The 25898-nt window shown below is 36.7% G+C and overlaps 1 protein-coding gene across 9 annotated transcripts in view; it reads left to right on the top strand.

Moving 5' to 3' along the window:
* Positions 1-25898, top strand: part of BABAM2 (BRISC and BRCA1 A complex member 2) — a 168546-nt gene that overhangs the window by 122890 nt on the left and 19758 nt on the right. For 7 of the 9 annotated variants that reach the window (XM_066993820.1, XM_066993821.1, XM_066993819.1 and 4 more), the window contains 5 exons: positions 3348-3447; positions 5418-5488; positions 6962-7044; positions 21031-21105; positions 23103-23256. In XM_066993820.1, the coding sequence (XP_066849921.1) occupies positions 3348-3447; positions 5418-5488; positions 6962-7044; positions 21031-21105; positions 23103-23256 (483 nt within the window). The remainder of the gene's footprint in view (positions 1-3347; positions 3448-5417; positions 5489-6961; positions 7045-21030; positions 21106-23102; positions 23257-25898) is intronic. The other 2 variants (XM_048079477.2, XM_066993823.1) reach the window with 1 other exon arrangement.

Here is a 25898-nt window from a genome sequence, read left to right as displayed (position 1 = left end):
AAAGTACCAGGTTACTGGGGAAAAAAAAAAAAAAAAGTAAATATCAAACCATTCTGTTTGGTTGTTCTGAAACTAGACTTACTCTGGCAGCTGTAGAGGAGCAATATTAATTACTTGTGTTTAAAAAATAATAATTTGTTCTTCATAACTCTTGATGTTTTTTCGATCATCTTGATAAAATGAATGTTATGAAACCTGATACTGAAGTTGTTTTTATTCTTGGGTATAAAAATGTGTTTTGTTTGTGGGAAGTGTGTATGACAGTGATATGAAGAAGGAAAGCTTAATCACAGACTATGTAAGATTTATCCTCTAAGAGGCTCTGCTATCTGAAAAGTAGGTCTGAAGTGCAGGAATCTTTAGTTTGCACTGGTGGAATCTTTTGGCAAACAATGCTCTTGACTCTAAAAGGCTTCTAATGACATTTTTTTCTTATTTTCTTTCTTTTGACTAGGCTTGAGGAACATTAAATACTGAGCTACGCTTGTCTGTTTTTCTTTTACATATTTCCTTGCACATATTGCAGCTGCTTCTTATTTGACATTAAATCACTTTTTTCTTCAGATGCAGGTTTATTATAAGGTCATGAGAAGGATAGCTTCTTGCAGTGCCTCACACTTTGAGGTACTGAAGGTGTGTCCCTTTGACATGGCACAGACATGGTCAAATCCAATACCGGGCAGTAGCTTCCTTACGTGTTCAAACATAAAAGATAAACATCAGCCTCATAAGGCAGTTGAAGCTTAATTATTAAGTGTTTATAGAAAGTTTTGCGATTGTCAGAGGCAAGGTCCTGTGCAAATGCAGTATTTTATTAAAGTATTTAATAAGCAAATTCTCTGACCCAATAGAGGGAACAAAGATGCCTGTCCACTCTTAATTTTCCCTACCCATAATTATTTCTACAGAACACAAATTACATTTTGTACAGCTTTATTCTGTTTTCAGAGGATAATTATACTAGAAATTCCAGCCTTCTTTCTGTGTAGGGTTCTCTTTCTCAGAAGCCACACCTAGTAGCAGTCTGTTTTTCATTTAAGGTTTGAATCCCTGTTTATGTCAACATGTTTTTGTAAATTGACTACTTTCAGAATATGGGTGCAGGTAGAATGGGAAGCCTATAGTCACAAATCAATAATTCAGTCTGGAAGATGTATTGGAACCTGATGATAGAGGGTTTGCATTTTATTTGCATGTGAAATCTGGTAGAAATTTCTTCTAATTTCATGCCTGCTATTGTAATCAAGAGAGGAGCCTGTAATTTCTTCTGTAGTCATCTGAGCATCTCCAATGGAATCTCGGCTCAGAGGGAGAGCTTGGACATGGTTGCGAATGAAACGAGGCAGGATGCAAAATGGACAGTACCATGTGCTCTGTGTATGAGATTGGAGTCTTTTATGGACATACTCGATAAACTCAAAGCCAGCATCTTAAAGTAAGGTTCACAGTCCCCTGGTAATATATCAGGAGGGACAAGTCTGTTGTTCTCCAACATAAAAGACTGATGGACCCATTATGCTTTCAGTTTCCTAAGAGCAAACAACCCTTTCAGATGTGTTCTAATTTCTTAATAATCTAGTAGTTATGCTTTGCTCTTTTTGACATCTGCAAGCAGCAAAATTACATTCCCATGTGAGTACTTTTCGTAAGGGAATAGCAGCAAGGAAACTGAATTTAAAAAAAAAATCCCATTCAAGTCTGACTTCTGCGAGAAAAGTGTTTGTTTTTTTTTCGTGTAGCTGTGGTGTACTCAAGGCTTTTTTCTTTCATCATTGCATATGCAAAATCCAGACCTGCAGAACTGTTCCATGTGGTGAACAGTCTGCTGAACCCAGACTGTTTTGCCTGAGTAGCAGATTTCCATATACCTCATTACAAGTTTTATTTATTTAGGCTCTGTTCCTTCAAAGGGATGTATGATTGCAGACCTTTATACCTACCAAAGTGATACGTTATCAAGTACTGAGGAAAATAGAAGGGCAGGTCCCACTGGAGAACAAGAGCCTTGTTTTGCAGAGAAGATCCTTGTTTCCAGCCAGTTTAATCTTTCATGGAAGCAGCATGTAAACAGAAGGCCACAAAGTAATTTAGCGTTTGAAGCTTTTTAATTGTACCCAACAAGGTTCTGGATGTTTAGTGCATGATGTAAACCACAGTGCATAATGGAAATTCATATCCCTTTTGATTGGTAAAAGACTATAAGAATGATTTAGGTCAGTACTGCTAAAAGAAAGTACCATGGACTTTAGCTGGTTTTTGCCTTATGCAACGCAATTTAAATAAAAAGTTATAGATATTTGCACGCTGAAGGAGCTTAGATCCTCAGCAATAGCAGGCGTGCTTCAGTTTTCCATCCTATGACAAAGGCAATTAATTGAGCAGTGTAAATGCATCTTTGAAATAATCTTATTTCTGTGGATCTCTGTCATTCAGATTTCCAGTTGGTATATTGCATATGAATAAAGAATATCTTTGTTCCCATTGCTTCTCTTGGGGGATGAACAAAACCATAGAATCATATAATATAACCATAAAACAATTTAGGTTGGAGAGAACTTACAGAGGTTAGTTGGGCCAACTCCTTCCTCAGAACAGGACCAGTTTAAATAGGTTGCTCATGGCAGTCGTTCAGCCAAGCTTTGAGCACCTTGAAGACGGAGATTCCTGAGGCCCTCGGGGCCCCTCTTCCACTCTTTAGTTATTTCCTAATAGTTAACCAGACCTTCCTTTGTTGCAACATGTCTGCGTTGCCTTTCATCCTATCACTGCGCACTTCTGAGAAGATTTTCTCTGCCTTCTCTTTATTTTCCATTACACACTTGAAGACATCGGTATGCCTTCAATTAGCTTAACATCTGTCTTGTATTGGAGGGGCCAAAAACTGGAATAAATGGCATGACTGACGTTGTGTCTGGACATCTATTACTTGTCAGTCCAACTTACTGCGTTTGTTCTTAGCTGTTCTGACTGAAGGTGGCTTTTTCAGTATTCCAAGACCCAAAATTGTCTCATCCAGCTATAGCAAGGTATCTTAACTGCAGTGTGGTACATCTGATTGAAGAGGGTTAAGAAATGTAACTGTTTATAATGAAAAAACCTATTTCCTTATACAGTGCTTTGTGTTAGTGATATTCTTGATTAAAGGTGTTGAATTACAATGGATAGTGGTATAACCTGGTTTTATAGATGGTATCGCTTAATGCTTTTTATATCACCACAGCATAAAATGCATTTCCTCATTATAGCCCTCTGTCTTTAAATTTAGGGCAAAAGGCCAGTGTAAAAATCGCTTTCAAATCCCAGGAACTGCGCATATGATGTACTTCTAAATTAACTTCTCTTTCTAGTGCACTTGGAGGATCATCTGCCCTTCACATCCCAGCCTTTCCTGGTGGAGGTTGTCTTATTGACTACGTACCCCAAGTATGCCAGCTACTAACAAACAAGGTAAATAACTGAAGAGAACTCAACTTCCCTTTCCCTTATGTGTTGTACTGTTTACAGTAACACACTGTAGTGTTTCTGTAGACGTCATTTTTCTTCTGCCAGGTAGTTCAAGCAGAACATATTTGACATGAACTATACAATGGATAACTTCTTGATAACAGTTGAGCACCTGAGCAACGTGTTGAAGATAATGAATCTGTTAAATAAATGAGCATGTTTGGGATCAGATCTTGGGGTGGGATTTCTTGTGATATGCTACAGTTCAGGATAAAATGCGGTTGTATTATACATTGCATTGTAACATAAAATTTAGCTATTAAATACGAATGTGTAGTTTGCATATTATTTTTCTAGTCAGAAGAATCAAAGTTCTCATACCATAGTCATCACTGTAGATTTTGAACGCCTTAGAGAGAATTCAGTGATTTTTCTTCTCATCCAAATGAACAGAATTAGCTGTCTACTTGGATATTCATACACTAATAGCTATTTAAGGTTGCATGTACTGAAAAGGTTATGTTCTGGCTAGCTTAGTGTTTAAACAAAAAAGACTGAGTACAATATTTTGAAAGCTTCTCCATTTTTTGTATAATTTTCAATAAACAGCTTATGGGTCAACATCTAGGAATCTGCTCGTTACAGACTTCCTATCTATATTTCCACATGATTTTTACCTTTGTTCAAACGAGGAAAATAATTTTATCTTTTAGAAGTTCTTCAAAATGTTTTTCCTTAACTTATCGTAATCTATCTTTGGAATTGTTTTTGTTGTGTTTTTGTTGTTAAAATTACTTCTGTTTTTAAAATCTGCAAGTACACAAGACTGTTTTTATCCTTTTTTTAAATAAACTCCATTAAGCAAACTTATTGTAGGTTTTTCTTTTCCCAAAATAACATTTCAGATTCCACACAAAGCCTTCAAAATAGTCATAGTTTTTTATAAAATGAAATAAGCCTCAATATAAACAGAATAATTTAAGGGGTACAAGATAGCTCACAGCAATGATTGTATCAGGGTCTCTTAAAAAATTTAGGAAAGCCTTTGCCAGCCAAGGCGTTCTAATATTGCCATGGTCAATAAAAATATTCTTTCTATTCTTTGCCTGTTTGGTAAGGAAAAAAAGACTTTTAAAGCATTACTTTTTCATTCTGGAAGGCAAAGGGATTTGCATAAGGCATCACGTATGGAACCATAGTGTAGCTTCTTCAAGTAACCAGTTGTAAACCAGGTGCTCTTTCAGCCTGGCAACATAGCGTTGTTTCTGTCATGGGTCAAACACTGTTCACGCTATTCTGCTAAGTAACCCCATTCAAATCAATAAGAAAACATACATGATGCAAGGAGAATTTTGCCTATAGTATTCCAAGTTTAGCATTGTTAGATTTTGTCTGTGCCAGGATGGAAGCCTTTCAAAACCTAGAATGCCTCAGAAATTGGTACTTGCAGTTGAGTAGGTGGCTCCCTGAGTCAGCATGAAACCACTGAAAGAGTTTAGTGTTAAGATTTTCTTGGAGGTACAGTCTTCAGAAAACACCCAAGATCCATTGTGAAATTATTTGTATTTTTTTATAACCTGAATTTGATTTTGACACTTAGCCATCTGTCACATCAGGTAATTATGTTTTGCCTAACGCAGCTTCATACTTAAACTTCAGCAAGGCAAGGTCATGCATTTTTCGTCACTCTTTACCTTGTGTACTTGAACAGTGCTTCAGTATATTGTGAAATACTAAGTTTTACTTGGAAGTGAGTAAAGAAATTTCTTTACAAGATTTTCTGTGTGCCAGAATCCACTCTTCTTTTAAAGGCATTTTAGGTTTCTTTAGGAAAATCATGCAAATTAAATGTAAGGATTCAGATTCAGAACCATGTAAATCTTCATTAACAAGGAATAAATGGCAAATAAGCAGCATTGGTTTTTTTAATGTTTTTATAGCTATTGATTTCTTCCTTTTTTTTTTTTTTTGAGGTACAATACGTTATTCAGGGATACCATAAGAGAAGAGAGTACATCGCAGCCTTCCTGAGTCACTTTGGAACGTAAGTTTTCTGTTGATGGCGTTGTTTTATGAAGCATCGTGAAAGTGTTATTCCCTGCACGTGGTCTTTGGTTTTGTAACTGATATCCAGATGAAATCTGGTCATTTCTGCAGAATGATGTATATAGATTTGCCCTCCAGGGAAATACTGGAATGAAGTTCAGTGCTCAGTGCGTGTTGCCGATCTGATTTTACTCAGAAAACAGCTGATTACAGGAAAAGGACAGTAGGGATTTTCTCCCTGAGCAAAAGAAATGTGCTTGTTGCCAAATATAGGGCTCAGGGGGTCATACAGTAATAGGCGGTGACATAAGTGGGAGGATGGGAAAGTGGGGTACGGTTCCAAGCCATGCAGTAGCCAGAAACCACTGCTTGACATAAAGGCAAGACTGGGAGACCAGCTGCTCCCACCATGGAGCTATAGCGTGTCTCATGAGAGAAAGGGCTTTCAGTCGTCTTGAATTCCTGCAGTTCAGAGGTCCGGGTCCGTGGACTGATGTGATGAGACAAGCGATTCATAAATCAATGAATCTGGGGTGTTTTAGCACTGTGAAAGGTGGGCACTTCGTCCTTCCACCTAAATTCTGGCTTGAACAGAGGTCCAGGAGCTGATGTGACAGCAAGTGCCTGATCAGCAGTGCTTTGCCTCATTGTAAGGAGGGGATTTTTGCTTCTGTGTGGTGATTCCAAATGACATGAATATTTAGGAGCTTTTCAAATCTCCAGTCTCTCAAGGGAGGGTAGGAAGACAAGTGGTTTTTAGTATGTACCCGAATTTTATACAACTGTAGATAGATAACAGCGACTTGATTTGGACGTGTGAGTAGACAGAGATGATGTAGGCTTAATCCATATGAAAGCTTGTTTTTTTTTTCTTCTGAGAATTATTTGATCCAAACTGCAGTATAGAAATGGACCAGGTATGCCTCTGATTTTATTTCACTCGTGGCATGGTTCACGAGTCCTGATACTGCTTCAGACTTAGAAAATGTCTTCTTTTGGTGGTTGAGACTTTTAATGTCTACACAACAAGCATTATATATATATTTTACACTGTCGTGCTGTGATTCTTTATATGTGCTCTTTTTAATTTTCAAATTTAAACTTTTGTCAGCCTGTACAGTTTCAATTTTACCATGTCCATTAATAGTGTATTAATAAATCCTCTTAAACTGAATGACGTGCAGGGATTTTGTGTGTGTACAGTTATTGTCAATTTAGATGCGTTACCAGGTCTCATTTTATTCTAAAATATATTTATGAATATGGCCTCTATTTGGGTAAGAATCTCCAGTACCAGAGCATAAATTTAGCTAGAAAATTGTAGTTGTTAATAAATAAAACAAGTATTGGAACCTTCTGAACAAATGAAAAAACACCAAACCCTGTAATCCCAGATTTACATATATCTTATTCAGTATTAGTATGAATGCTAGATAAAAATTGTATTCTTTTTTGTATTTCTTGTTGATAGCGGTGTGGTGGAATATGATGCAGAAGGCTTCACAAAGCTTACTCTGTTGCTGATGTGGAAAGATTTTTGCTTCCTTGTTCACAGTGAGTAACTTTTTGCCTCAGGCACAAATGTCTATCCTCTTGAAGATACGAGTTCAAAAGGGAAAAAGTACAATTACAGGAAACAATTTAAAAGTTTTAGCTATTTTTACCCAATGCTTAATGTATTTTTGATGTGACCATGGCACTTTGAAAACGCAAAGTCCTGATCGTACTTGGAGAAAGAGGGAGGATCCACATTCGCGAGGTGTACTGCTGGCCTTACAGAGCACCAAAAGCATTCCAGGAAGATGTGCTGGTAACTTGACTTAAGGTTGAGCTCACAGATGTAACTCCTTCTGACCGAAATGTCAATAACCTGTCAGTAATGAGGACCAATACTATACATAACCTGGAAATACCTAAAATCTTGTGTAACTGTCAGGAATTACTGAAATGATGGTGATAGTAATGACACTTTAGTGTAGGGAAAATACATTATAAAAGAACAATAACAAGATACCGTGGTTGAGAGCCAAAACTTACTCCTAGAATGAAACTCTTCAAGATGAAATGCCCACTAGTTTGATGCAGTATGTGGCTAGATTATTATTTGAAATCTTTTGATGAAGTTTGTATCACTTTCAAATAGATGTTTATAATTAAATATATAGGAATTACTTTATGGAGAAAAATTTACTTTACTTTATGGTGAGTGTGGCTCTGTTACTGCATTATACATGGTAACCAGAAATTATTATTTTTCCTTATAAGGTGGGGTTCATTGGTATGAAAGATTTTTTCTTGTGGGGAAATTCAGTCATCTTATACTTTGTTTTTTCTTAATATGCTTCTTGTCTTTTTTTAATTACCACGTAGTCTGAGCAGCTGCAACATTGGTGTTTGTTAACACTTTAGCTTTGCGGTATTTCAGTTTACATTGGTTGTGATTGTGGGTTAGCTTTTCATGTGGAAAACTAATGATGTCTGAAAGACATCTGAATTTATCCAGGTCTTTTAAAGCAAGAAGTGGGAATTGACATTGTTAACAGAAATCCTTCACTTTGTGTTGTATTGGAGATCATTACAATTGGCCTCATTTATGCCTTTCTCTTTATCACATAACATTTCCAGGCATCAAAGAATTCTGATTGTAAGTGGTCTAGAAACAGCAAACATGAAATTAAAAGAACTCCATTATATTAATATGATTTACATGGGGGGAAACACAAAACTTGATGTAGTTGGAAAAATTGTCCTTATAAGATCTTTACTTACTCAACTACATACTGTGCTGTGGATCTGATTTTTGCCTTGGGATAATATAACTTAAATGTTGAATCAGTTAGATTTCAGAGTAATCAAAATTCAAATTTCTGTTAAATAACAGAGTAAGTTTTAACTGTGAAGTAATATTCAGAGTGCTCAATTTAACTGGCATGAACGCTACAATTACAACTGAATAGTTTATCACTATGCATTAACCCTGTGGCCTTAGAAATCATACAGTGGCTTAGCTGTGTAAGTCATTGCATCACTTGCCTGCCGAACAATCCACTGCAAAAACATTTATGTTCCATGCACTAAAGGATATTGCAATGAAAGGACTGAAACCTGTACTTCATTTCCTGAGTGAAGTAATGTAGGCTTTCATCTCTTAACCACTGACATAACTATGTATATTATGGTTGAATATTTAGCAAGCGTCTAATAAAATGTCTGGGAGAGATAGCCGTAAGATGAAAACTGTTCTACCTTTTATATTTACTGTAGTATGTAGCGGAAGTGTTCAGAGAGAAATAAATAGGTCAGTATACAGCAAGTACTGTGGCAAATCAAATGAAAGGAACCATAGTAAATTTTACTGGCATCTTATTTTTTGTTAAAGTTTTAGGTTTAATTGAGGTTGTAAGATGTATAAACCCTACAGTGAATTGTATTTCCTTTAAAAGATGCATCCAGATCTTTCAAAAATAACTTTGTTTGGTGATTTTTGCCAATATGGTCATTCAAAGTTACAAACGTACTTGGAAACTAGGAAGTAAAACACACTAGAAATGAAATCATTCAGAGTAATTCTACTGAGTAAACCTAGTTAAAGAAAAGGAGGAGAGAAACTGGAAAATCATTCTGGAGTGCAAAAAGACCAATAACCTTAAAACAGCTTCACTTGCTAAAAAATACAGGTTTGTGCAGTAATTATGGAATGAACAGTGAAGTCTGTCCATTATACATTAAAACACACAACTGTCTAATGGCCAACTTAATCACTAGATTAATGTAGCTGCTAAAGTTGGTATATTAGATCAAAGAGTGGTGAAATGAACTGTTGTTTTAGTGGTTTACTTGTAAGAACTAAGTGCTTTCAAATATATGACAGCAGAAATGAATGTTCAGAGAAGTTCGTGCCTCCACATGGAAGAGGAAATCATTAATCAGGCTTAATGCTTTTGATATTGATATCTGTTTTGAGTAAGCCTCAGAATGAAGCTTTGTAAGTAAATGTCAATGTACTGCTGATTTCTTTCTCTAGTTATTTATAAGTCAGCTATGATTAGTTTCTGGAGGTAGATATTTCTTCATACATATTCCTGCATCCATTCTGCGTATTTATACTGTATCTAAATACAAGTCACATCTGTGCATAATTAAGGAGTCTTATTGGTATGGACACAAGAGTAAGATGCCAAACCAATATGTATGTAGACTTTTCAAAGATTTATTTTTATCTTATGAGATTTTTAGGTTATTGGCACAAAAAGCATTGACAGAAGTTGTAACAATTGCAATAGCAAATGAAACTTCTTCTCTTAGTGGTTATTTGTTTAAGATGTCTTGAAAAGGACAGATATTAAACTAAATAGTTTTTGTTTCTTTGAGCAATATGTTGGGGGATGGAGAATGTTGGAAACTGCCAGTGTTTGTATCTTAAGTTTGTATGCAACCTCAGACCTAGCTGAAGTTGGTGGGAACACTTGCTGCCACTGATCTTGGCTAACTTTAAAGGATTGCAGCTTCTATACCGGGTAATACCAGTGACCTGTTAGGTTCACAAAGCTGGTCAAATGAAAGGTAAAAGTCTAATGAAGAAGCTTTCTTGCCATGAGAGTGCCAACTGAAGTAGTGTTTTGTACACCCTCTTAGCTGTCTGTGCACTTCTGCAGTGACCTCTCTCAAAGAATACAACAGAAATAGGGAGCATCTCAGCTGGAATGAGGATTTTCTCTAGGGAGGGAGAAGCCATCTTAAGGCCTAGAGCATTATTGGGTTATGGAAGGTTGTACTGGGAGTATCAGGCTGTGGACAGACACCCTGTTCTGTATTCACTGTTTTGGGAGAAGTCATCAGTGCCAGCTTCTGATGCATTCCTGGTTGGTTATTGCTATCTGCAGACGTGTGTCAGCAGAGCAGCTTGTGCCAGTGCAGCTGAGACAAAATGGGCTCAGCTTATGTGGTGGGCCGAGCTAAATAATTGGGGTTTCCTCACATAAGCTTTCTTTGGATTTGGATTAGCATATCTGTCCACAGCCTAAGAAAGTAAACAGGAGGCAGATGGAAGAGTGAAGAGAAAGAATTTTTGGTAGCCATCATTGTCAAATGGAGCTTGGGAGAGGAAAAAAACATTGGGAAAGAGTGCTAGTAGCTGCAAGACAGGTTTATAGTACACTGCAAGGAAAGTGCAGTTTATGCCAGTAGCGTTCAGAGAAAGAGGAATGTGTGCCCACTCCCTGTAAATACACAAAATTGCATTGAAGAAGTAAGTAATTTATTCTATCAGTTCCCTCTCCAAGCAGAAATAACTCAGTAGGCTTCAGATACCGTTTTAATCACTCAGTAGAGCAACAATAATCCTTAGAATTTAGATAAGTGTTAATTTTTCAGGCAGCTGGTGTAGTTTAAGATGATACTGCCCTTTAAACAAGACGGTCCCTCTCCTGGATAGTCAACAGAACAGGGCTAATGAGCATTCATCAGCCCCTTCATCTATTCCTCCAGCAGCTGTTTAAATAAACAAGTTAGATTTTGTGGTAGTAAATGGCTAGTAAGGAGGTTTGATAAAGTCTTAAATGGAAGATGTTTCCTAAATGAACGTGTTTCTGATCACTTACTGTTTGCTATGAGGGTTTAGGAGAGCTTATGTGACATGGCAAAAGTATTTTCTTTCATCTAAGATCTTACTGTTCTTTTTGAAATCGCTTCTGCAGATTCTTATTTGAAAAATCACATGCCTGACACAGTAACTCCACAGCCACTGAGATAATAAAAATGTTTAAGAAGTACTTGTTTATCTGAGCAATTTGAAACCCAGAACCGAAGACTGTTCCCTGTAAACATTCCTAGAAATCTGCTTGTAGTTTCGGCCTTAGAGCCCTCTCGTTGTGTAGGACTTACAGGTCTTGGTAAATGTAAATGTAAATATCACTACAATAATACAAATGTTAAATGTAAAAGTAGCTAGTGTTTGTTGTTTTGATATAGTGTTTAATGCAGTTGGAACGTGCTCAATGACTCCTGTGTGCTGCTAGAGTATGAATAATCATTTGAGTGGGTTTGGTAGTTCCTGAGAATTATTTTTTTTTCTTTTTTCTGTCATGTAAGACTTGCTCACATAGCTTTTGGAAGCTGAAAGGAAGATAGTCTGTAAGAGTTGCTCCTCTTCATCAATATCAGTGCATGGCAGTGATCACAATTAATACTTAAAATTCAGGAAAAGTAATCCGTGGAGGGAATAAAGATTGCATTGGCTCCGCTTCTTCAGGGAAGTTAGTCTGATTGTGAAAGAGAAGCCTCTTCAAGAAAAGGTATGGGAAAATAAACTGTTGTTTGCCCCAGCTGTTTTCTGAGGAAGGAGCAATTGTTGAGTGGACTATTTCATTAAATAGCTTCTACATGTTTTGATGGCTTTGTGAGCTTTTATGTAATTGAAGTGCTTACTATATAGTGCTTTTATTATATTCTTCTCATTGTTCCATAGGTGAAAAAATGACTCTGTGAAAACTTAGGGAGAAGGAAAAAAGAGAGAACATGACAAATAAGATACAGGGAAACGGAGTAACGTCTGGTAGTTTCAGGAAAGCAAGATGGCTCAGCAGAGATGTCAAGCATAACAAAATAAACGTTTCAGGAGTCAGTTAGAGAAATTCAATACTGATCAAAAAAAAAAAAAGTCAAAAGTCTGCAAAGATTATAGGGATTTCATTTCTTTCTTAAATGAGAAACTGAAGATTAACGAAGTCCCAGTGATGCAAACCTGGCTGGTTAGAAGTCAAAAGCCATTCCAATGTTATGCTTGAGAGTAATTTTTTGTCTGTTCGCTACGTGTCTCTCATGAGACAATTTTTTCCTGTGACTCTCAGTGCTTCTAGTGAATAACAGTATTTCTCTGAATCTGGTCTTGAAAGTTCCTGAGCGCATCATTCTGTCTACAGCAAAATACTCCCTAAGCAGAGGGAGGGGCTCTTCAGAACTTTGTACATTGTTTGCCAACAAAATAAAGCATTCTGTGACGTTCTCGATGTAGTGAGGTGTGTATCACTTAACTGTGTTCAAAGAAAGTTGCAGATCCCCTGCAGAGCTGTGGATTGGGCAGTGTGATGGAAAAGTATCCCGAGTCACAAGCACACAGTTCTACACTTAACTAGGCATAGTCAGGGGCTAATCCCAGAGCTGCATTGCAGCATTTGGTAAATTAATTAACCTTTTGCTGATCATTTTTTTCCCTTTTTTTTTTTTTCTACAGGGCACTGCCAACTAGTTTTAGTTTGAAATTTTTATTGAAAGCTGATAATTTAATGTTTGTCATTAAGAGTGCTCTAAACATCATGTTCCTTTGATTCCATCTGGGGTATTTACTTTTGCATGAGCTGAACGAGCATTTTTGTATTTGGGTATTCATAATCAAAGCAAGTTAACCTGAAAACAGAGGTGGTCTTTTCTTCTTTTCCTGTTTTTCTGTATTCGTTTTGTAATCACTATAAATTAGTTTTAGGTTCATATTTTAAAATCTGCTAAAAAAAAAAAGGAAAAGTGGTCAAAAGGATGTTTCATAAATTGGTATGACAGAAGCAAACAGAAAACAACTGAATTGGGTTGTACAGGTATTTTATGGTGGCCTGTTACATGGGTGGAGTGCAAAAGTATTTTTAAATGTCACTTTGCTGTGGATAGTATCTTTTCAATTTCTGAGAAACACATATATCTGACATACCTTTCAAACAGTGGTGTATTGCTGTAGGCACTAATTGATGTTTTTCCAGGAACTACAAGTACTTTAACAAATGGACTGAAAGGTTTTGTAATAAATTCTTTCAAATTGCACTGTTCTAAAAAGTGAAATATTGCTTTTTCTTATCTAATAGATCTATCTAGAGTACTACTACATATCTAAGTATGTGGCAGACAACTAATAAAGTCTTACAAGAGATACCTGAGATAGGAAAGCGATATAATCCTCTCTTATACACTCGATTTTGGGAAAAAAAGTAATTAGGTCACAAAAAGTCATTGACAGAGCTGGGACTTGACTACAGATCTTGGTACTTTTTCTTCTTACTCCATGCCTATGTCTTGTTTCTACACATTCTGATATACACATTCAGAGAGGAAATTTTTCTCTAAGGTGAGAACTGCATTAAAGGGGTGAGATATAGCAAACTGGAAATTGCTCATAGTAGCAAGTAGAAAACAAATAGGAGAGGATCAGCATGGGTTTCACAGGGATCTTCCATGGGTTTAGTAGTAGGCAATGCTGCCAGAGAAAAAAACAAGGTGCTAGAGAACACCATGGAATTTTTAGAGGTGTAAAATTTCTAGAAATAAAACACAATTCTTATTTTGTAACCTTTAGAAAACCAAATTGGGTTTCACATTGGCAATGGAATTATGTGTTCAAATGTTCTGTTGTAGAGCTAGACCTTGTATAATACATTTGCTGTCTTCCACAGAACTAAATTTCTGAAGATAAAATTGAAGATTGGCTATACAGGCTTGAGTTGACGGAAGTTTCTGGACTGGAATAGGAAAACACTTAAGCTGGGCAGGTTAAACAGATCTGATTTGAAAGGTCTAAGAATGAATGGAGCTAAGTTTGAAAGAAGAGGACAGTGAGTGTGTTAGCAAAGGTTACTCTTGGCCTGCAGGATAGCACCACGCTGATCACAAATGAGAATGAAGTAAATCAGTTTCCTTTCAAATCCCAGGCAGCATTGAAAACAGGAAAAAGAACTTATTTGCAAGCCTTGTAAGCTTCATAAAGTATTAGCGAGGGAAGCCAATGTTTTTGCACAGCTGCTTTTCTGGTAAAAATAGTCATAAAGTCTTCATGCCCTGTTGGAAAGTAATGTAGAACTTCTCAGCATTTAGCATCATGTCTGTACTGTGAAAAAAGAAGAAAAGTTTTCGTCTTTTCTCCAACAGTAACACGCTATGGCCACCAGCCTGGAATAGGAAGAAAAGGGCCAAGAGAAGGCCACAGATTGCTTTTTACACTGATAGCAACTGCAACTGTATTTAAAGTATAATCTTCATGCAATTCACATAGAGGAGAGGCAGCTTTTAGTAGCATCAATCTCATCACCACTTGGAGAAGTTACTATAGAAACTGTTACGGCAGAAACAATAAAAGGAAATAAAAACGGAAGGGGAGGGAATGAAGATCTTTGAGAATTTTAAGTAAAAATAAAGCAAACTAGATGTCACTGGCTGAAGCTAACGAGGTAAAAATAAAAAGCCTTTGTCTTAATTCAAGTAATCATGGTTACTGGAATTAGAGAAGGAAAAGACCTGTGAGGCCACTGTGCCATTTATTTGGGCTCAGAATAGGATTATGAGATATTCCATGGGATATTTTTGGCAGGTAGTCCAGTCTTGCTGTTAAAGTCCAAGAGTATTCAGTTGAGGTGAGAGGTGACACTCCAAAGAGAGAGGACATTAAAAAGCAGTTTTCAGGTTGTTACATCACTTTTTCATGGTCTAAAAATGTAACAGAACTGTTTGAAGAATCTCTTGCTTTGATCTGTTACTTAGTTCCTCTGTAAGACTAAACAAAGAATTTGATAGCCTTGTTTGTAGGACACTGAAACTTAAGGTATTTAAACAACTGAAGGTCACATTTTTTTAAAATGCTATTTTTGAATGAAGGATGAGGCACTTTAAAGAGCAGATACTGGTTATGACAAAGACGTGACATATTCTTACAACCTTATCATCTGTCTATATCAAAAGAAAATAGAAACAATAGTAATCATAAAAAGAAATCTGGTTGCCATTGGTGCCTTGTCTATATTGTAGTTCCCATTATCAATGCAGTGAGAACCACAAGATAGATACAGCAATGTTAGGCAGTTCTCTTTAAATAAGAAAGGGTTTTGTACTTCATTTAAAACAAATGTAAATGATACATTTATTTCAGATTCGTACAAATTCACAAAGTAAACAAGTCTACTCTCTGTAATGTGTCAGAACGGTTTAATCCATCACAAGTCATTGTCTCCATTATTCAGAAAGATTGAAAAGCTATCTAAGAGCAGTGGAGTTAGAAATAATGACTTCTGTGTTTTCGACTCTGAAGATGGCTATTTCTGTAAAAGATGTTATGTTATTATAAGACACATTAGGGGATGGGACATACTGATGGTGCAAAAATTTTGAAAAAAGCACCAATTCTTATTTTGAATCTCACCGAGACTGATAATAGCTGAAAGTCATTCCCATCCAACTAGAAAAAAAATATAGAAAAAAAGAAAATTATATTCCTTTAAGCATTCCTTGATGTCACAATGATCATAACCAAAGCAATTGCAAACTGGGTATTTGCCAGCACTTACAGTAACAGCCTTGGGTTCTGGAGGTAACACATTAAAACAGTTCTCAGGAAAAGGTTCCTCAGCATTTTTCCTCCTTCCTTATCCCAGCTGAATTCTTCCAAATGACTAGCTAATAATGTTAACTTCTAAACGTCTCACTGGGGTTCTAACTTCCTTCCCATTCCTGAATATTGTGCTGACTTGTCAGGGTCAGGAAATTTTGTGGAGTTATGAGGATCAATCATTATACAAATGCTGTTGCAGGACTGGCTCCTTAGTGAGCTGTTCTGTTGCCAGATCCATTTCCCAGTACAAAAGAAGGAGCTGTCAATTTCATGTACTCACCAAAATTGTTATAATTCCAGATACTGCCTTTGCTCCGTTACCACAAACAACCTGTCACATTCCAATGTTTATCTTCCGTTTTTTTACTAAAGTGCATTCAGTTAATATATAACCGATGCAGCTAAGGAAAAAATGTTGTCACTTTTTTTCATAGTATTTACATATTTGGAAGCATTTTGTATGTAAGTCATCTTATTTACTCTATAAGTGTTCACTTTGCTGATGGTGAGGATGTTTCACATCGCGATGGCAGACTTAATTATTTTGAAAACAGCTGTGATTATCAACACACCCAAAGTGCCCTAAGTGTCTCAGCTAAAATTCCACAAACAGCTTTTCATTTTGCACTTGAAATTTTGAAATGTTGCTTTCAAAATAGCATTTTCCTGCAAAGAACCTGTTTTTCTCCAGGAAGGATGTTTGCTCTCATCTATTAACAGAATCAAACTTGTATGACTGTGCTCTGTTAACCCAAAGTTCCACGCTAATAGCATTGTTATGTTATTTGTCATCCTTACTCTCATTCTTGTAAGGCTACATCATTATGCACCAAAGCAGGATAGCTGTGGTATTTTGTAATTGTGTGTATTTTGAGCCAAATTGACCCTTTCATTTTTAATTTTTTTTTTTCGCCAGTAGAATGTAGGCTAAAGGCCTTCAGCTTGAAAGAGTCGAGGAAAGATTCACTAGGCAAAGGAGCCTGAAATCTGCCACTGCAGAGATCTGTGCTAAGCCACTACGGTCCCCAAAATGCTTGTGGCTGAACCTATTCAGGTTAGTCCGTAGGTACAGTGACCAGTATGATTCCTATAAGGCTTCCTATACTGGAATTTCTGTGTTAAAAAAAAGGAGATAGCTGTTCTCCCTTGAAGTTAGTTGGAAGATTTTTCACCCAGTGTATAGGCTGTCTGGAACAGCTTTCCCATGGGAGAAGCCATGTCAGAAAATCCACCAGCCAAAATCTTTTTAACACAGAGCTTGATAGATGTGTCAAGAGCATTATTATATAGCGTGGTATCTGTGTTACCAACAAGTTGCATTGTAAATTTATGTGGGTCTCATCCACATTAACTCCTCATAAAAACTGGAGAGGTGTGAGCTCAAGGAACTTCTCAGGTTGAGGCCCTTCCTTCAAATCCACAAGTGCTTCTTCCTAGCATCACGAGCTGGGCAAGCAGAGGTCTGGGCTAGCAGAGAGGATGTTGAAATTCAGTGAACCGAAAAAAGAACAAGCAAAACGATGATGAATATGTACTATCCAGAGATAATTCTGGAGCCTGGGATATGTATTTCCTGTTTTCATGACTGATTTCATCAGAAATACTTGAATGCAGAGGCAGTTTCTGGCCGAAGTTGGATGATAAGGAGTGAGTCAGGGGATTTCAGGAAGAGAACGGGGAGTATCAGGTTGTGACTGTTCAGGGTTCTCTGGAGATTTGATTTTAGCACATCTTTCCTGTACCCTTCTTGTTTTTCTGGTGAAATCATTTAAAACTTTTCACGTGTCCACTAATGGTTTATTCTGATGTACCTGCTACGGCAGTCAGAAAGGGTTGTGTTTGGCTGTATGAAGTATGAACTGTTAGGAATCTCAGAAGTTTGGTGCCACACGTTGGCACTCAGCAGTCAGTGGGCACACTGGCCATCCTTTCTTAGTTCCTTCATTCCCCATCTGGAATTGTTAAATAGCCTCTCAGCTCACAGAGATACTGTGAAGCAATTTTAATTTTAATTTTTTTTTTACTGTTTTACATAGCTGTCATCTTACGGGGATTAGAATCATCGCATGGAAAAACTAATGAGGAGATGAACACACATTCATTAAGAGCAAGGCTTCAATATTGTGTACGGGGGTAAAACCTGTCCAGTGGGATGGAAAACAGAATTGAGTTCGGAAAATTCTGGCCAGCCTAGGAACTGAATCGGAAAGAATACTTTGTTGTCCAGTATTTGAAGGCTGTCTCCTAAAGCAAGTATAGATTGAATTAAGGTTGTGCAGGCAACGAGAGCTTGTAGAATTAGAAAGCTCGGCAGTAAAATATCCAGATCAGCCATTGTTTATGGGTGTAAAACAAATTACAGGTGCAATAAACTGCAGCAGATTCAAGCAGCCAGAAGGTTAATAAGATAACCAATGTAAGATCATCCAGGCATTAAAATAGTACATAACATCCAGAGTAAATGTTGACTTCTGTGAAAACAAATGTCTGGATTTTACCCATTGTCTCACAAAGGGTGGGCAAACAGCTTCTGTAGAACAGGGGAACTGTATATGGGAAATTGCCTGTGAATGTTGCCATCTGAATACTTTGAAATATTTGTATGGTCAGCATGCATTTCAAGCATGAATTTGTTTTTCCTTCTATTCTCTCCAGTACTTAAAGGGAGGGAGGGGAACACTGATAAAGCTGCCTTTTTTTTTTCTGAGCATTTTTCCTTCAGAAACCCTATAGCAGCACTGGAGTATTCTTTAGCCAAGACATCCCTTCCACATTTCCTGTGCTGTTTAAAAAGCCATAAAATACGATGCTAAAAACATTACTTTAGAGTTAATAAATCCATCTCAATCAACCATGTCATTGTTGACAAAAGCTTAACAAACTAGGTAACCTGTTCCAGATCTCCGTATGATTGGTCTTTAAGAAAATGAACAGTTAAACCTTACTGATTCCTTGCACAGGTTTTCAGCTATTAATGAATCAGGATTTTGACTTTAAGATAACTCTGTTTTGAATATACGTATGCACTGAATTCTAAGACAAGCAAATTTGTCTTCATTCTCTCGATAGTTTCTTCTGTTTCAAAAAGAGAGCAACTTCAACTATTTATAAACTGTAATTAAGTTTCTTTACAACATGACTCATTCTCAACAAGCAAATCCTTGTTCTTTTGCTTTCTTATGAACTGTGTGGGAAAATTAGGGTTCAATCACTGAAGAATTTACTCAATGCTTAATTACCCAAAACAGCGCTCATGTAGAGCTTTCATAAAGATGTGATTTTCCTGGCACTATGGATCTCTAAAACTTGACTCTTAAAAATGGTCTGTAAATTGTAACAAAGGAGAAAGTAAGCGTTTTGCTATAGTATTGGCTTCTTTCCCCAGCCTGCTTCTTTGAGCTCCTCTTATATTAATAATGTGATGCTTAGGAAAGCCAAAGTAAGAAATCATAATGATTAAATTACTTTGAGCATGAAACTGAATTAGAAAGCTTTACTTTCCTGAATGAGATAATTGTTTACATTTTCCAAAGGAAATGTTTCTATTTCTGTGAGAGAAGGGGTAAATGGGACTTCCTCTGACATAATTTTCATTTTAAAACTGAGTTTGACAGCAAGATTTTTACCTTCATAACCAAATATTACTGCCTAACTGCATGACTTGTGTAAGCTTGCTAGTTGAAGTGACTCACTTACGTAGATGAAGTTATTTTTAGAGAGATAATTTGCACTGTTTAGAAGAGAGGAAAAAAAGAGAGAGTCCTACTAAGAGCTAGATCCCTCATTATAGTTTACAAAGCTCATGAACCCAGCATCCAAGCAAAAGATGACTAAGCAAAGGGTCTATTGGTACTTTCAGGAATTTACAGACATGAGTCATCTGCTTATTTTCTGCAGACATATCACCAGGGTACTTTGTGAGTCAGCTGTTATTTGGAAATAGTACTTGTATTCATGATGAATACGTTTTTGTAGTTCTTAAGGTCTTAAGTAACTACCATGCCAAACCAAAGCATGCTTTTATAGTTTTCGTAGCTCAGGTGTGGATTTACAAAAGTGGTGTGTTGTTTTCAACTGTGATGCGTTTTTCATGATAAAGTCTGAATGTTGCCTGGGATGTAATTATGGTAACGCTTACCTGTGCCACCGTACGTATCACATGGAGACAGATCTTAGTTTTTGTTAATGCACAGATGTGGAGTCAGATTGCATATGCAGCCAGATAAAAAGAAACTTTATCAGTCTGTGCCACCTCTTAAAAATGTAATTGTGACTATGTGTAGAATTTGACCTTTCATCTTCAATGCACCTTGCTAGTGTTGATTATTAATGATATTTGCTTATTTTTCATGTATAAGTAAACCAACACCAAATCCAAGCATTTTGTACACTTGCAATGTCAATGCACTTGCATCCACTGTGCTAGAAGTAAGTTCTTGCCTTTATTTCCTACTTCTGAAATAATAGCTGGCTACCTTGAGATATGTATAATGCTTTACAGCTCAAGGCTATTTCCTGTTTACTCGTCTTTTAGGTGTGGTTGTGTTCCAAAATTAGTGACAGGTTTTTTTGCTTGGTCTGAACTCAGCACACACCTTGTATTAAAGAAACACTTGGGTTAGAAAAATGGGAGTTTGGCAATTTTAGGTGAACAGCAGTTTTAGAAATCAAAGGCAGATCAAATTATGCAAAACTCTCCTTGCAGTTCAGAATAATACTGCTGTTGGCCAAATGTGGGATGCACAGTTTTAATTCTAATTTGATTATATGATTTAACAGCTTATGATGTAGTTGAGTCCTGAAAATTCCTAATCAGCTTTTGGTTGATAAAAGAATCAAATGTTTTCTTCTGTATTTTGGTGATACTGTTGTTGAAAAAATATTTGTAAAAATGAAAGGCTTGTCATAACAAATGGAAGCAAAGAAACTAATGGCATCGATGTCTTGATTATCCATTTAAACAGTGTTTCTAATGTTAGATGCTTTCTCTTAAGTGCAAACCTTATATTTTAATTAACAGGGACAAAAATGCTGCTACTTGTCCCCCTTCATGTAGACAGAGGCTGTCAGGGGAAAGACAATGAATTCAGAAATTCTCAAGTAAAAAAAAAAAAAAAAGATTATAAGGCTTAAATTATTACTCGAGTGTGTTACTAAATATTGTTATTCCTTTTACACAGGAATAAAACACACCAATATACAGAGTAGTTTTCCTTTAAGGAGCTGGTGCTTAAGAAAGAGAAGACGCACTGGAGGTACAGAGTTTAAGCACTCCGAGCTAAAGAAGTATATTTATCATGTGGAAACAGAGAGCGTTGCTTCATATTTCTTTCTGCAGTGAAGTCCTTGAGACTCTGAGGCATGCACATCCCATCTGTGAGGGGAGGAGACAGCTTGCCTTCTGGTAGATGGCCTCGATATGCCAATGTTTTTCAGTGATACTACTTAATAATCATGTTATAAAGAGGAATTTGACAAAGCAATCGTGGAGCCTAACCTTTGTTACATCAGTGATCTGCCCTCAAATTAGCAGAGCTCTGCCCATGTCATTACCATTTAAGTATCTGCTGGAAGCTGCTGTGTGAGCTGAATCACTTGGGGAGTTATCACGTGTAGCTCAGACGCCAGGTCACGAACTGAGCAAACACTGTGATCTTAAGTGATTTGTTTTATTTTGAGACTACAGCTGGGATATCACATTCACTTTCGTGTACTTCATTACTACGAACGTATTTACTTGTCAAGCTTGGACGGAAATCTAGGGGAAAGGGAGTTCTGGTTTTGCTGATGCACATCCAAATATTCAGACATGATTAGAAAAATGAAGAAACTAGTAAGATGATAGCATGGAATTTAAAAAAAAAAAAAAAAAAAAGAAATCTTTCTTACACTGATAACTCAATCCATGAGCAGCAATTTCAGAAGACCTGCTGGGATCTCTGTTCCATGATATATTTAGGAGGAGAAAATGTAATGAATTACCAAATGCACTGGAGAGGAGATCTTGTTGTGGATGTGGATGAGTTCAGTCCTGTAATGTTCCTTTTTCTTTCTTAAAATCTGTTTATAGTGATTTTTGACACCTTTTTTTTGTTCCTACTTGGGTTGTCGCAACCTACTTATTAACTCAGGGTTCTTCCCTTCTCTTTAAGCAGGACTGTGAAGTGACAAATAGAGAAAACTGAGTAACCAGGCTTATTTGCATGAATTATAACATTATTAATTTATTTAACTCATCGCTATGCCGAATAGGAAAAACAACTGTAGATTTACAGGGAATTACTGTTCCATTGGAATATTCTTTCATCCTGTTGACTTCAAGTATTGCAGTGGGGAGGATAAGAGTACAATCAGGGGTGCTTTGCAAAGCAAGTCTATATACCTTTAAAAATGCACATTCTTCTCTTAATTTGGATGTTAAATTAGACCTCTAATATAAATTATTTCAGTCTCTTGATAACTCACTTTAATTACAGGTTTCTGAAACCTCCTGAAATTAAAAGTAGACCAAGAAAATCTTAAGTACATATCTAGCAATGCAGAAGTTAAGCTAAAGAAACATTTCTGACCATATTATTAACTATTGCAGACTATTTTATTGTTCTGCCAGAGATAGCTGATCATGAGACAGTGAAGCAAAGGGAACTAAGAGGTTCTGATTTTTATTTTTAGTGAGGTATTTTTGGTATTAATGACTTTGCAGTGTGTTTTTGGTTTTGTGGGGGTTTTTTGTCTAACAGATGACTGCAAATTGAGATTTATTCTAACTCGTGACTGAACCTTCCTACATCATTTATCAAATCACTTAACCACTTTAAAAATGAGAATTATGATGCTTTTGATGTCCATGAGGGCACTAAAATGAATTGGCTACGGCTGAGCTGATAAAGAGAAATTTGTTTATTGAATGGAAAGCATAATCAGAATTTATTTTCTGTATTTTAGAAAGGGAAAATTTCACTATAAAGGAAAGTACTGCTTTTTTTGCTGGAACAATATCATGGTGTGTTACGATTAACATAGAAATACACTAGCTAAGCAATTTTTTTACAATATTTTACACAATTGTATTGATTAAGCAATACGATGGACTTCATTATTGTTAAGAAATACAGAAGTGTGTTAGAAGTAATCATCAATTGCTCCTTTCCTATCGCCTTTGAATCAATAGAAAAGAATGATATATTACCTGAAAAAAAAGGAAAAAAAAAACACAATGGTATATTTTACTACTTTTTTTTTATTATTTCAGTTGACCTTCCCCTGTACTTTCCTCGAGACCAGCCAACCCTAACGTTTCAGTCAGTCTACCATTTCACTAACAGTGGACAGCTGTACTCCCAGGCCCAGAAGAATTACCCTTACAGCCCACGCTGGGATGGCAATGAAATGGCCAAGAGAGCAAAGTAAGTCAGGCTGCTATTTGTTACACAGTATTCCGGTGCTAGAAATTTCACAGATGTAACTGTACCTTTCCAGTGTTCTGCAAGCTAAAACTGTTTGTGTTGTAAGAGAGTCTTAGCATTCCCCTGTATGCGTATAGACAGATACCTTAGTAATCATGCCCGTAACACTAGTGCCGGAGGAGTGATCAAAACAAGAGCATTTCTGCAAGGCATGATACAGAGTAGTGACGGTCTCTGCTGCAAGGAGCTTCCAAACCAAATAGACGAGGTAGCCCACAGCAGGAGTAATCTGCATAATAGCAGTCAGTCAAAGTAATTCCTTGGTTTTGTGTGGGTGTATGGGGGACCCTGAAGGGAAACATGTAAGATGGAGAAAACTAGGAAGAAAAACCTGAAAGATATGGAATAATGCTGTAATAAAAAGGCACAAAAGTACAGGAGGAGGTAGAGCAAACCCCTAATCCAGCATAGTAGGTAGTCCTACCAGAGCTTGAGAAAGTTATCTGAAAGTCTGAAGAGCTCCCTCTTTTTTTTTTTTTTTTTTCTCTTTTTAACTGCTCTCTATGTTGGCTAGAAACAGAGAATCTCTGACTGTTTCCTCTTCAGTCTTTCTGCATGCCTTGATTTCGGCATGGGTAAATACCACTTCAGTCCTAGTATCCCCTTTAATTTAAGATGACAGGACAGCCTTCCCAGAGTGATTGTGTTGCAAGGGTACGCTAGCATGGGCAGTGGTGCTCCTTTTGTACACCGTGTGCTATCCCTGTCTTCTAATGAAGCAGAACAGATTTCACCTGGATGGAGCAATGTGGGTAGTGGCCTTGCTTCTGTATTTAGCTTTTGCAAAATATAAAAATGTAAGAACAGCAACAAATCTAAGCACACTGATTATCAGTCGTTCATCACATAAGGCCTCAAAGTGCATAAATAATAAGGCATATTGGAATTAACATTTTGAATGACAATCGGAACATTAAATCAAATCAGCAAAGATGCATAAATAAGAGTCAAATGAAAACAGTTGAAGCTGAGTAAATCAAATGAATGGCAAGGTCAGAGACTGATTCTAATTTGGAAGTGATGGAAGCAGACAGTAGATGATTGAAGCATTTGCAGATTTTATAATAAGTAGTATGGAGAACATCAAGTGACATTTGATTTTGGATTTTGATGCATTGTAGTAGCTTTTTTTTTTTTTTGCTAGCATTTGGTTTTAATACTTTAGTGTTCAGGGGAGATGTTTCCTGATCAAGTATGATTTGGTTTTGTGGATTTGTTTCTTTTTTTCTAGCAGAGCATTATATGTATTTTGGTTCGTTGTTGTTGTTCATGGCTTTTTTTTTTGTTGTTTTTAAATGAAACAATAACTGAAAGCATCACTGTGTTTTTTTTTATGACTGTATTGCAAAAAAATGTTTGTGTAGTCAAAAAAATGCACTTATTTTGCAGCTGGAAGCTTACAAGTACCTATGTTCTGTCTGCTAAGTGCATTCATTTATGAGTGGGTGTATACAAATGGGCTTCTGTGCCCTGCACTTGAAATTTAGAAGTATTATAAAAGTACTTTTAAAAGCACTAAATGTGTACACTTACTATCACATGTACGTTTTTTGAGGTTATTCACTCTTATGTTTGAGCCTTTGCATCTAAGTTTTACACTGGATACGTAATACGAGAAAGATGATGAGAAGCGGGGGAAGAAAGCATACTGCAATGTCTGAAATAACTATCATTGAGCTGCAAAGAGACAGAGAGGCTGCTCTAGTTAAAAGCGCTTTGCTTGCAGGAACAGCTAGTGATTCCTCAGCAGGTACCAGAAATAAATCTACAGCAAGAAAATTATGATGTTATGATGCATGTTAGCATATTTTAAGGAGCATTTTTAACACAATTGAGTACTTATGTAAATATTGTTGAAAATATTTTCTAGGGCTTCTTAGAATAGGCTAGCATGTTTCAACACAACCAAATAATTTTTCATTCTATTTTATTTTTACCGTAGCCACATTACAGACCAAGTATATGGGAATATATGTAGGCGTATATAGGAAAGTGTTCTAATTAAACGTATTAGTTCCAACACCAACTCAATTCATCCCCAGTAAAAAAGAAAAGAAGGATATGTGACGCAGCCTCTAGAATCAATGTAACTCTGCTCAACTGAAGTAAATTTAGCCCTGGATAAATCAGGGATGTCTTTCTTGTGTTTATAAATGCTGTCCATTACGTTCCGCATATATGTAGTCTTTTTCCCTCTTAGCCAAATGGTTTCCCAAGTGCTTGGCATCATTTGAGACCAAAAAAAATCTCTGTTTATTTTTCTGGCCCTACTGTTCTAGGTCCACAGGACATATACCACTTGATGTTCTGGTATCTGACCAAATTCTCCACCCTTATTCTCAGACACTTGAGGGGTCAGTTTACACTGTATTCTTCACCACAGCCTAAGACACCATCAAGGATTAGTTTTAGTTGTTCTTGTCCCGAGTTCATTAGCTGTCCAGTCATGTACTGAAGCATATATACCACATCGCTTTACAGGATGCAGGAGCACCACCAGTCTCTCAGAGATTTCCTCATCCTCAGTTGGCAACCCCTGCCTCTTTTCAGCAACTGCATGCAGCCTGCTTATTCATGGGCAG

This window comes from Anser cygnoides, chromosome 3 (genome assembly GCF_040182565.1).
Source record: "Anser cygnoides isolate HZ-2024a breed goose chromosome 3, Taihu_goose_T2T_genome, whole genome shotgun sequence".
Lineage (NCBI taxonomy): Eukaryota > Metazoa > Chordata > Aves > Anseriformes > Anatidae > Anser > Anser cygnoides.
Note: the sequence above shows the minus strand (reverse complement) of the source record. Positions and strands in the feature narration are given on the sequence as shown.